General features: G+C 39.9%; 1 protein-coding gene across 1 annotated transcript; it reads right to left on the bottom strand.

Annotated features, from left to right (window-relative positions):
• Window positions 1-10,524: 10,524 nt before the first annotated feature.
• On the bottom strand, window positions 10,525-11,484 carry LOC113750566. Its single transcript, XM_027294527.1, has 3 exons — window positions 11,371-11,484; window positions 10,756-10,977; window positions 10,525-10,713 (listed from the first exon to the last, which is right to left on the bottom strand). Exons 1-3 carry the CDS (start codon window positions 11,482-11,484, stop codon window positions 10,525-10,527), a joined length of 525 nt encoding a protein of 174 aa, XP_027150328.1.
• Window positions 11,485-12,373: the final 889 nt, after the last annotated feature.

The following is a 12,373-nucleotide window of genomic DNA, read 5'->3' as shown; positions in this document are numbered from 1 at the left end:
CTTATCTTTCAAATGGCTTTAGAATTACCTGAATCGGAGTTGTGTGTGCTGAGATATGATTGAATGAATCAGGACTGCTAGTTGAATTTCACAGTGAGCTTCGAACTGGAAAATCTGGGGTTGTTTTGGTAACTTTGACCTAGTTAGGATGAGAACTGGACTAAGTAGTCTTCATCAAAGTTATAGCTCTCTGTCTTAGCTTCGAAATGGTATAACTTTCACTTCAATCCAATAAGCGTAGTTTCAGTTATGTCCGATACGCTAAGTAGCGGTGAATCTGCCTTTTTGGTTCCTTAGCTTAAAGCTTATTTCCGGTCATTTTCCTAACTAAATCTTGTACTTGGATGACTTTGAGCCTATTGAACGGCTGTTGTGATGAATTTATATTGTGTATGACTTTGGGATTGATTGAGGAAAATAATGAAGCCATAAGTGGCTGGAAAATTGGTAAATACAAAGGGCGTGTTGCCCAAATTTGCACTCGAGAATTAGGTAACGATTTGAGAGCAAATACCATATGAACCATCTAGGATATTTGCGTCCTCTTTTATCAAGGTATATAAGGTCGAATCTGGCCAAAATTTGTACACTTGGAAAAAATGAAATTTACGACTAATAGAAATACGTTTTCTTCATTTCTTCGACTCAAATGGATATTTCAAAGTTTTCCGAGCGAGCATGAGTTTTCCAAATATTTTACTCATGTCCTTTGGTTTAAATGTACTCTTTTCACTTCCAAAATCATATGTCTAAAATACTAGTAGTATTTGAATTGTCTTCGATTCACCTAACTTTTACTGGAGCAACTGTAATATTTTCTCTTGATTAACCTTAGGGTTCATCGGTGATTGAAAGTGTTACCCGGAAAGATATTCTGGACGTGATTTCACCCTAATAGGTGAGTGTACCACTCCCCTGAATTGTTGTTTGATTGGTTCATCTATACTTGAAATGTGTGACATGGATAACTATGAACTCTGTTATTCTGAATGAGACGAGGGTGTACTTTATCACACTCGTTCTCTTGCCTGAACTGAATGGACTGGAATCTCTTACCTGTACTTGTTATGAACTTGAACTTGTTACTTGCGCTTGTTATGAGATCGTTTGGAAGTGTGTCCAACGATTTTCCTGTTAACTTGAGCTCAACCTCATGGGGAGTTAATTAAATCGAGCCAGCAAGGGCTTGGTCGAGGTAATTGACATTCTATGGGTGCCTGTTCCTGGGGAATCTTTGGGTATTAAGACTCTTGATTCCGGTATACTCGAGTATTACCATTCCTGTTCCTGTTTGGCATTCGGGCCCGGTAAGGGGTATGTTTGGTGAACGGGATTTTGGCATTAAAGTGGTGTTCTACGAGACTGGTTCCTTCATTTGAACGTTGACGGAGGGTCAACGAGGCTGGATCAAGTATTGCAACGGGGATTTGGCTCCTGAGAGCCACCTGTCGCGCCCCACTTTTTGATGATGTTGATGTGTGTAGTGTGGTGTGTAATGTGTGAATGTGTGCAAAATGAAAAGTAAAAGGCCATGGGACTTAAAATGCGACGATTTGGCCAAGTGAAGTTCAAAAGGGTTTTTTGTATCAAAAATGGAGTCGCCACTTGGTATAGAGTTAGGGTGTACCAAGTCACCCAAAAATAATTTTTTGTTTTTGAATAAAAAAGTAAATAAACCCTTTTTGAGAACTTTTGGGTCTACGTAACCAAAAGAGGGATCGGGGGTCACATTTGACGAAGGGGAAGGCAAGGATAAAAATCCAAGGCACCCCTTCGACCTAGCCAAGGCTAGTTGCGCGACTTAACCTTATCTTTCCTAGTTTTCTACCCAATGTATGTTCGCACGTTGGATATGACTATATGAATGCAAAATGGAAAGGAAAATGCAATCCTAAATTCTACGATGTCTCTCGTGAGGCTTTTGGTCCCAAACCACATGAATTGTGGCGGCCAACAAAGGAAAACCCCATAGAGGTCGATTAATGCAAATGAGACTCAAGTGTGCAAGTGTGAAAGTGTATGAAAGAAATTAAAAATCCAAGTGTTTGTGTGCAAGTGTATGAAAAGGTGCACGTGTGCAATTGTATGAAAATTCCAAGTGTTCGTGTGCAAGTGTATGAAATATAGTGATAAGTGCATATAGGTGTAATTAAATGCAATTTTGTGAAGTAGAAATCAAAATGAACAATAAGGAAAGGAAAATGTGAATTGAAAAGAATGAGTGAGTGATAAATGAGAATGAATGAACCTAAGGGAATGCATCAGGTCGGGTATGGGAATGACTCCTAACTTGTCGACTTCGATTTTCCCTTTGATTAGAAGGCAAAACTAGCGTGCTAAGGCTATCGAGTAGCCACACTCGCTCGTTTCCCTTATCAGAAGGAGACCCTCAAGCAAATGGACCCTATAACTATCATGATATGCAAAAATCCTAAAATGAAGGGAAAGGGGGTTCGAGGAGCATGCCAAGTGATAAAACTAAGAAAAATGCATGATATGTGGTGAAAAACCAAATGATATGCTAATGAGGGGAAATCCCTAAGGGTCTAGCGTTGGACTAGCCCATTCTATGAATTCCGACTAGCGTTGTACTAGCGGAAACGTACATTCATCCATTCCATTCATTCATGGCTATGAAAGCAAGTAGACATGCCAAAATACTCGTAAACACATAGCACATAGCATTTAGCATGCTCGACTAGATGCAAGAGCCTAATAAAGCAATTAAACATGTAGCAACAAAAACAAGCAAGCAAGGGGAAGGGGAAGTGGACCAGATGCTCTCCGAGCCCTATCTATTACAAGCCAAGAGGTGTACACATACCCCATAAAAGCATAAAGGGGAAGGGGAAATGGACAAGATGCTCTCCGAGCCCTATCTATTACAAGCCAAGAGGTGTACACATACCCCATAAAGAATAACTTAAATAAAACGCAAAAAGTAAATAAAATAAATGAAAAAATTAAGGAAAGACAAGGAAAGCAAAGTAGACATGCATATTCACATAACACGTAGGAGCACGTAGGAAAAATAAACTCAAGAATATAGAAGTTACCTCCCTTGCAATGGAAATCGAGTAAATGAGATATTAGCTTCAAAACAATAAAAAGGTCAAGGTACCAATTTATTTGGCAAATAATCACAAAGGATAAAAAATAAGCATGAATTTGAATCAATTAAATCATGTCAACAATCCACATTTAAGAAGTTACAAGAAGAAAGGACCTGATTGCACAGATTGACAAAATTTGGAGGTCAAAATTAAAGAAAAACAAAGTTTAGGGGCCTATTTGCGATTAAATTAGGGACCCAATTGAATGAAATTGAAAGTTGTTGGGGCCATAGTGAAAGCACTCGGAAGTCAGGGGACTGGAATGAAATTTCGTTATCAGGCTTCTTGGCAAAACAGGCCATTGGGCCATTGGTATTTATTTCGTGGGCCAAGACCCCTTACCAGCCCACGAAAGTCCAACACAAATGGGAATGGGCCATCTTATTTATTTGTTTGGGCCCAAACCTCCTTAGCCCAATCGAAAACCTTAAGAGCACAAGCAGGCCAGCCTATCTTCAAGTCCGAACAAAATGCAACTAAAACAGATGGGCTTCATTCCTCAAGCCCATGTCACAACCCAGAAAAACAAGTCATCAATCCACTTATCAAACCCAAAAGTCATCAATCCACTTATCAAACCCAAACAAATTATGCTTACCCACAACCCAAATCATAATACCAAACCTAACAAGATTAGCAAATCAACTAAAATTATTAGGCCATAATTATAATCCAAATCTCAGAATTAATCTATCCAACAAATCGCATAAAATATGCAAACAGAGGAATAAGCTTAAGAGGGCAAAATTAGTTCAAATTTCCAGATTTTTGGGCCATGGAAACATTAATTAGAAGCCAAGGGGTTGGACTGTAATTCTCCCTTTGTTTCCAATGCATGCAACTACGTAGAAGAACCATTCCTTTCTTTACTTTGAACTGCAAATGAAAGCTGAAATCTGCAAATTGTTGCCGCAAGCTTTGGCAGCTTTGAGCCATGCGCATTTCAAACCAGCAAAAGAAAGGAAAAAACAAAACTCATTGTTGGCCCATCCACCCACATGAATCCATATTGTCGACCCCAAGCATGATTATCCATCACTAGGTGATCTTAACAAGGAATGGAACGTGTGGATGACCCAGAAAAGCTCAAATGATCCTTACAGAGGTTCGAAGGAAGATCAGACAAAGGTGAATGAAGGCCCGGTCGCGCTCTTTCTGCAACCTCCAGCCGTGGCCATCCTTTCCCTTTCTGAAACCTTTCTTTTTACTACTCGTTTCTCTCCTTTTTCCCCCCAAGCTCTCCACTCAGCCGTAGCTCTCTCTCACTCACTTAGTCTTTTCCTCTCTTCCTCAAACTCTCAGCCCGTAACCTCTCTTTTGCTCTCGACTTTTTCCCCTTTCTATTGTCTCTCTCTCAGCCGTCTTCCTCAATCCTCCTTCCCTTTCTTTTCTCAACTCACGGCCTTTTCTGTTTTTCTTTCTTCCGTTCATTCCCTCCTTTTTGTTGTGTTTTTGGCTGCCTTTCTCTTCTTTTCTATTTATACGGAACCTCCCTCACCCTAAAACCTTCAGTCCTTTTTCTGTAATTTGCAGCCAGGGGCTGCCCCAAAGTCCTCTTGCAAGCTGCGACCAAAACGCAGCTTGCGTGCCGCGGTTCTCATCAATTTTTTTTTTTAATCAAGCAATATTGATAATAATAACAAATTAACAAAATTAACTAAGTAATAGTAATAATAATAATTTAAAAAACTAAACAACTAAAACAACAAAAATGGACATTTTGAAACTTTTTTTCAAGATCTTTCCCTCCTTTTTCTATTTTCTCTCTTTTTTTTCATGATTTTTGATATGAAACCAAAATAAAACAAAATAAAATAAAAACCCTAGAATTGAAACAAATAAAATTAAGATTAAATCAATCAAACAAATAAAGGTAAAAAAAATCAAAAATTTGGTGTCTACACCACCTGTATCCTTTACATTGTGGTGTTCTTTCATCTCTTATATTTGATGTGAATATGTGCCTTAAAAGTGATTTTTCATGAGTTCTACTGTTCCTACCGTTTATACTTTTGGTAACTCATTGAGCTTTTAGCTCACCCCGTCCCGTTATCCTTGTTTTCCTTACAGGGAACCATCTTTTGGACCAATGATCATTTTGAAGAATGAATTGAGCTTGTATAAACACCCTTTTGTATTGCTCCGTGGAAGTTGGAAACCCTAAATGTATCTTAATACAATGTTTCCTTTTGGTTTGTAAACTTACTACTATGTATATTTTGAAGTGTTTCCTCATGTTTATGTGACATATATTTGGGCATGTACATTCTCTCATGTTAAACAAAGTGTACTGGTACTGGGATGGATTGTGTCGTAGCAGCGGCTCTTCCATTTCGTTTTGATTTTCGTGGGAACGCTGTACCAAAGATTGATTGTATCTTTTACTTTGGCTCATTTGGTTCTGAATGTTACCTTTTTGAAGTTCTTTTGAGCGTTTGGAAGGGTTTATGTCTGTTCCGGATCCGTAGTCCCGGCGAGAGCCGAGCAGGCGGTCCGCCAAACCCTTTGGTTCATCTTAGGGTGAGGTGGGGCTGTCACAGATTAGCAGTCTTTTTTGGAACATTAGGGAGGTTACACGACCTCCCAATCTCAGGAGACTAATTAAGCTACTGCGAATGCTTGACGTTAAGTTTGTTGCAATATGTGAACCCAAGGCTGGGATGGCCCAAATTGAATCCATTCAGCTACGGTTGGGGTTTGATGCAGCCGAGGCTAACGCTTCAGGCGATATATGGGTTTTCCATAGCTCGCCGTTTGTATGCTCCGTGGTAGGTCGCTCGTCCCAACATCTCTCCCTTCAAGTCCAGCACCCCTGGTTGCCCAGGCCGTTAGTTGTTTCATTTGTTCATGCGAGTTGTTCGTTGGAGGAAAGACAGACGCTGTGGCAGGCACTATTGACTAATAAACCGAATTCCCTACCTTGGTGCGTATGCGGGGACTTCAACGTGATCATGGAACCCCAGGAGAAGAGAGGAGGGCAGCCTTTTGGCATCAATAAGGGTAGAGAGCTATTGTCCTTTATGGAGGAGGCTACGGTATTTAATGCGGGGTTTACGGGATCAACCTTTACTTGGTGCAACAATCGAAAGAGAAGAGCAAGGATTTGGAAGAGGTTGGATAGACTATTGATTAATGGGGTGTGAGGACTTGTAAAATTCCTGATATTTTTCTTAAAAATCCCTTTTTGTTAAATTATTACTTTATAATAGTCTTACTACCCAATCACCCCACAATAAGTGCAAATGAATATAGAATTAAGGGTTTTCCCTTTCGTTTTCAAGTTATCGCAAATTAGGATTTTTACGCCTTTTCGTAGTGTGACTATTCGGTACGGACTGTGTATCAAATTTGGTGATTAAGAGTGAGTTTTAAATGATATTAAGTGTGTGATTAGAAGTGATAATAATAAGTTAGTGAATTATAAGATAAAACCTTAGTATACGCGATTTAAGGAAAATCGGCTCGAACCGACGGGTATCGTTCACTACCGATTGAACACACCACTTGACCACCACTTTCTTACCATGAAACATCATTGAAATTAGTGCAAAATATCAGCCCCTTTCTTAGCTCATAGTGGCTGAAATTATTGACTAGAAAAACACAAGGAAAAGAAAAAAAATTTGAGAGTTAATCTCATGGCAACAAGTAGCGGTCATCTAAAGGTTGTTGACCAACCAATTTCTTCCATATTTATCACCAAAAATCACTCACATTGCTCCTCATTTCAGCATTCCAGCCTTGAGCTTTGAGGGAGAGAGCAAGAGGAAGAAAACTTGTGACAGCCCCACTTTCCCCTAAGGTGTACCAAAGAGATTAGCGGACTGCCTGCCCAACTCTCGTCAGGACTACCAAGACGGTTATACACAACTCAAAACGTGTCGGAATACAGCAGCGCTCTTAAACAAAGCAAAAAAATAACGAAATCGAAAAAATGAAAAAATCGAAACGGAAAGTGAATAGTGCCTGCCACGTCACAATTCGACCAGGACCCAATCGAATACAAGTAACTTCATATAATCCTTGAAATGGACATATACAAACCAAACATACCACATGACCATGAGTACACACTTTTGTAAACCACATTCGTATTTTTACAAATCAAAAGGGAACATTTCAATCCAAGTACAATTAGGGTTTCCAACAATTGAGGAGCTATATAAAATATCTAAACTAGCTCAACTGATGCTTCAAAATCACAGTTCCAAAAGTGGTTCCCTGTAAGGAAAACAAGGATAACGGAACGGGGTGAGCTAGAAGCTCAATGAGGTACCAAAAGTATAACAGTGGAAATCATGAGAAAACACGTTTAGGCCACATATACACATCAAGTAAGAGAAATCAACGAACACCACAATTTAAAGGATACAGGTGGCCATCAGGAGCCAAATCATCGTTGCAATACTTGATCCAGCCTCGTTGACTCTCCGTCAACGTTTAATAACACACTCATGTCCATAGACCCCTCTTACGCCAAAATTCCGTTCACCAAACATCCCCCTTACCGGACCCGAACGCCGAACAGTAACAGGAATGGTAATACTCGAGTATACCGGAATCAAGAGTCTCAATACCCAAAGATTCCCCAGGAACAGGCACCCATGGATTGTCAATTATCTCGACCAAGCCCTTGCTGGCTCGACTTAATTAACTCCCCATGAGGTTGAGCTCAAGTTAACAGGAAGATCGTTGGACACACTTCCAAACGATCTCATAACAGGCGCAAGTAACAAGTTCAAGTTCATAACAAGTACAGGTAAGAGATTCCAGTTCATTCAGTACAGGCAAGAGAACGAGTGTGATAAAGTACACCCTCGTCTCAATCAAAATAACAGAGGTCATAGTTATCCATGTCATACATTTCAAGTATAGATGAACCAATTAAACAACAATTCAGGGGAGTGGTACACTCACCTATTAAGGCGAAATAACGTCCAGAATATCTTTCCGGGTAACACTCTCAATCACCGATAAACCCTAAGGTTAATCAAGAGAAAATATTACAGTTCATCCAGCAAAAGTTAGGTGAATCGAAGATAATTCAAATACTACTAGTACAAAGTATAAATATGATTTTGGAAGTGAAAAGAGTACATTTAAACCAAAGGACATGAGTAAAATATTTGGAATACTTATGCTCACTCGTAAAACTTTGAATTATCCATTTGAGTCGAAAAAATGGTGAAAACGTATTTCTGTTAGTCGTAAATTCTATTTTTCCAAGTGTACAAGTTTCGGCCAGATTCGACCTTATATACCTTGATAAAAAGGACGCAAATATCCTAGATGGTTCATATAGTATTCGCTCTCAAATCGTTACCAAATCCTCGAGTGGAAATTTGGGCAGCACGCCCTTTGTATTTAGCTATTTTCCAGCCATTTATGACTTCATTATTTTCCTCAATCAATCCCAAAGTCATACACAATATAAATTCATCACAACAGCCGCTCAATAGGCTCAAAGTCATTCAAGTACAAGATTTAGCTAGGAAAATGACCGGAAATGAACTTTAAGCTAAGAAACCAAAAAGGCAGATTCACCGCTACTTAACGTATCGGACATAACTGAAACTACGCTCATTGGATTGAAGTGTAAGTTATACCGTTTTGAAGCTAAGACAAAGGGCTATAACTTTGATGAAGACTACTTAGTCCAGTTCTCACCCTAACTAGGTCAAATTTACCAAAACAACTCCAGATTTTCTAGTTCGAAGCTCACTGAGCAGTCCTGATTCATTCAATCATATCTCAACACAAACAACTCCGATTCAGGTAATTCCAAAGCCATTTGAAAGCTAAGATAGAAGGCTATAATTATTGAGAAGACATCAACAATCAATTCAGTAATATTCCTGGTCAAACTAACCACTTACAGAGGCTGATTATCATTTTTGACAGAAACAGGGAAGCAGAGGCAATTTCGTCATTTCATAAGATACCCTACTCCAATTGAGCTGAAATTTTTTAGGTAGCTAGTTAACATCATTTGATACAACTTTCATGTTTTAAGCTAAACCTGATTTGGCCTCTAACATGCTCAAATAAAGCTGGACAGAACAGGGAAAATTGGAACCCTAAAGCCGAAATTTCCGCACAAAACTGAAATTTTCCGCAAATAGCTACAATTAACACTCCATAAGTTCATTGTACACCATACCAAGCCATCATCCATGGCCAATCAACATTAAACATATAAAACAGAAAAATTATGAATAAAAAATAAAATTCCACAATCTCTACCAAAAGTCATGAAAGAACCCACAAAATCACATAACTAGCCACCATAAGTCATGAATTAGCCATTATTGGAACCAAACAAGGAATCTTTACACACCATACCTTGATACCTCCCAAAAGGTTGTAGCTTAGGTCTCTTTCTTCCCAAACAACTCCACCAACTTCCTCAAACCTACCTAACTGAGGGTTTTTATGGAGTAATCTCAAGTTTAATCGGTTGGATTGCAAGATTGAGCAAGATTGAGAGCAAAAGAGTTGAAGGTTTCTTTTCTTTTCTTCCTAGAGAGAGCTGGCCAAAGAAGCTTGCAATAAGAATGATTTTTGGGTCAATTTTTGATATATGGTAAAGGTAAAGTTAAATGGTCAAAGTCCAAGATTGCATAGGATGGTGACACTTGTCACCTTTTAAGCTTAAACTTATCCTCTTGTCTCTCCAATACTAATCCATCTAGGTAACCTCTAATTATCTCTTAGCACCTAATAAATTACTCCCGGTATACAAAACTTAACCTAATTGGTCGAATTTTACCGCACTTACCGCGCTTGCGGGTCCCACGTCCAATACACACTTCAAATATCACATGAACTAACTTATATTAGAAAAATGATTTAAAAACTATATTTACTTATAAAAATATCTATAAAATCAATATAATAATGAAAATATAGAAAACGTGTGCAAAGAAAGAAAATAATGCCTAGAAATTAAGAAATTTTTCGGGTTCTCACACTCTTTCCCCCTTAAAAAAATTTCGTCCTCGAAATTTCTTATAATCCTTCTCCGGGTGACAAAAAGTGTATTACTTCCTTCTCACAGTCAACTTGAGCACCATACTTAGCTAACCAATCCGTACCCTTTTCTGGCCAGACACATTGAAGTCTTTGGTATAGTCTTCTTCTTTCCAAATTGTAATTCTTACACACCATTCTAGTGGTCAAACGGTAGAATACCGGAATCTTACCTTTTCACGTCCTCATACGGGTCAGGGACTTGATGTTGCTCTAGGGAATACACCCGAGCCGACACCTTTGGTCCATTCTTTTCCTCCCTTGACTGGTCAGGGTTGGTCGTGGTTGGCAGTTGGCTCCTATTACCTTCTCGAGATCGGCCTGGGCAATTTGCGATTTGATGATCTGCGCTCCCATAACGCAGACATTTTCTTCCTTTCTTCTAGCAGACATCCTCCGTGTGATTCGATTTCCCACAGTACCTGCAGGGACCACGGGAAGCGGAGACTGAGCCTCTCTGTGAGGCACCACGTGACATCCCTGGTAGTTGTACTCCGCCGTTGCCCCTTCCAATCTTAGGAGGCGTACCCCTATCCCCTTGCTCTGAGCTACTTCCAAGAAATCCCCTTTTCTTGGATTGAAAGTTTCTAACTTGTAACCTCGTGCTTTCAACTCGTTGAGCTTTCTCTACTGCATCACTAAAGGCGTTGAGTTGGGCTACAGCCAGGTCCTTCTGAATCTCAACGTTTAAACCTTGGACAAAACGCCGTATCCTCTGTTGCTCAGTCACGATTAGTTCGGGAGAGAATTTAGACAATCTGGTAAACTGGATCTCATATTCGGCGATAGTTTGAGTTCCCTGCCGAAGTCTAATAAACTCATCTTCTTTCTTCTCCTGGATCAAAGGTGGAAAATACTTCGTATTGAATTCTCTCATGAAATTCACCCACGTCCTTGGGGTTTGTTCTCTTTCCCGTTTCAGTCTTATGATATTCCACCAAGAATGGGCTGCTCCCTCCAATTGGAAGACAGCAAATGTGACCTGTCGCTCCTTAGTATAGTGTAGCACGGAAAAAATATCAATCATCTTCTCGAGCCACCTCTCGGCCACATCAGGGTCTGGTCCTCCAAGGAATTTCGGTGGCGAGAACTTCTGAAATCGTTCGAGAGCTCTATCCTCACCCTCTACGTGATTACCAGGATTGCCCGACTGATGAATAGGATTTTGGCCCTGATGTTCTACTACATGAGCCAAAAGGTCAGTCATACGTTGGATAGCGGCAGCTACCTGAATGTTAGGGTCCATTCCAGGTTCGGGATTAGGTCCAGGCATTGGTTCCCGATTTCCTCCTTCATTTGAGGTTCCGCACCCCCGGCCCCGTCCACCACGAGTACTCTCCATTTGGCTTAACCAGTCTAGGGTTGAACCGCGAATACAGTAGTAAAACCAAAGTATACATGTACAAGTGATAAAAATAGGCAATATACGTACATCACATCTTTAGCAGACAAATCACATAGTACATTCAATCAGATACAAGCAAAAGGAAACATCCTTCGTGATACTAACTAAGCCAATGGTACAAGAGCAACCAATTAAAAGCTTTTCCCCTCTAGGGCTCCAGCCATAATCTACAAGAATAACACAATTTATATCTTAAGCAGGGTTAATCATCCGTAATGAAATCCTAACACATCACATGACGTTTCATAGAATCAAATTTCCAGTCCGCCCAAGTCATTTCTAACCTAGGCTCTCATCTATTAAGTAGTCGGGTACAAGAATCCCAAAATAAGATAAGTCACAACTTGGGCTGGCCAGTCCCAAGGGTAATTCATCTACAATCGAGATTCTCACCTGACCTACAGATCTATTGTCTCCAAGTACCACAATAAAGGTTTAAAACCTATAACATTTCATAATCCAAAACTTATGCTCAAAAGGGCACTTAAACATTTGTACACATTCATGTAATCAGGACCATAACACCACTTGGCCCCAAGCTCACTCCGCGCAGAGACCATGCGAAGCGGCTCTGATACCACCTGTGACAGCCCCACCTTCCCCTAAGGCGTACCAAAGAGGTTAGCGGACAGCCTGCCCAACTCTCGCCAGGACAACTAAGACGGTTATACACAACTCAAAACGTGCTGGAATACAGCAGCGCGCTTAAACAAAGCAAAAAAAATAACGAAATCGAAAAAATGAAAAAATCGAAACGGAAAGTGAATAGTGCCTGCCACGTCACAATCCGACCAGGACCCAATCGAATACAAGTAACTTCATATAA

This window comes from Coffea eugenioides, chromosome 10, assembly GCF_003713205.1.
Source record: "Coffea eugenioides isolate CCC68of chromosome 10, Ceug_1.0, whole genome shotgun sequence".
Classification (NCBI taxonomy): Eukaryota; Viridiplantae; Streptophyta; class Magnoliopsida; order Gentianales; family Rubiaceae; genus Coffea; species Coffea eugenioides.
The sequence above is the reverse complement of the archived record's forward strand: the minus strand, read 5'-3'. Positions and strand labels throughout refer to the sequence as shown.

Excerpts from the sequence above, each read along its gene's own strand:
- LOC113750566 (XM_027294527.1), bottom strand. The coding sequence starts at position 11,484 with ATGGAGAGTACTCGTGGTGGACGGGGCCGGGGGTGCGGAACCTCAAAT. Across the intron at positions 10,978-11,370 it reads GAATGGACCCTAACATTCAG|GAGAAGAAAGAAGATGAGTT; the intron begins GTAGCTGCCGCT and ends CCTTTGATCCAG. Across the intron at positions 10,714-10,755 it reads CAGTAGAGAAAGCTCAACGA|AAAAGGGGATTTCTTGGAAG; the intron begins GTTGAAAGCACG and ends TTTCAATCCAAG.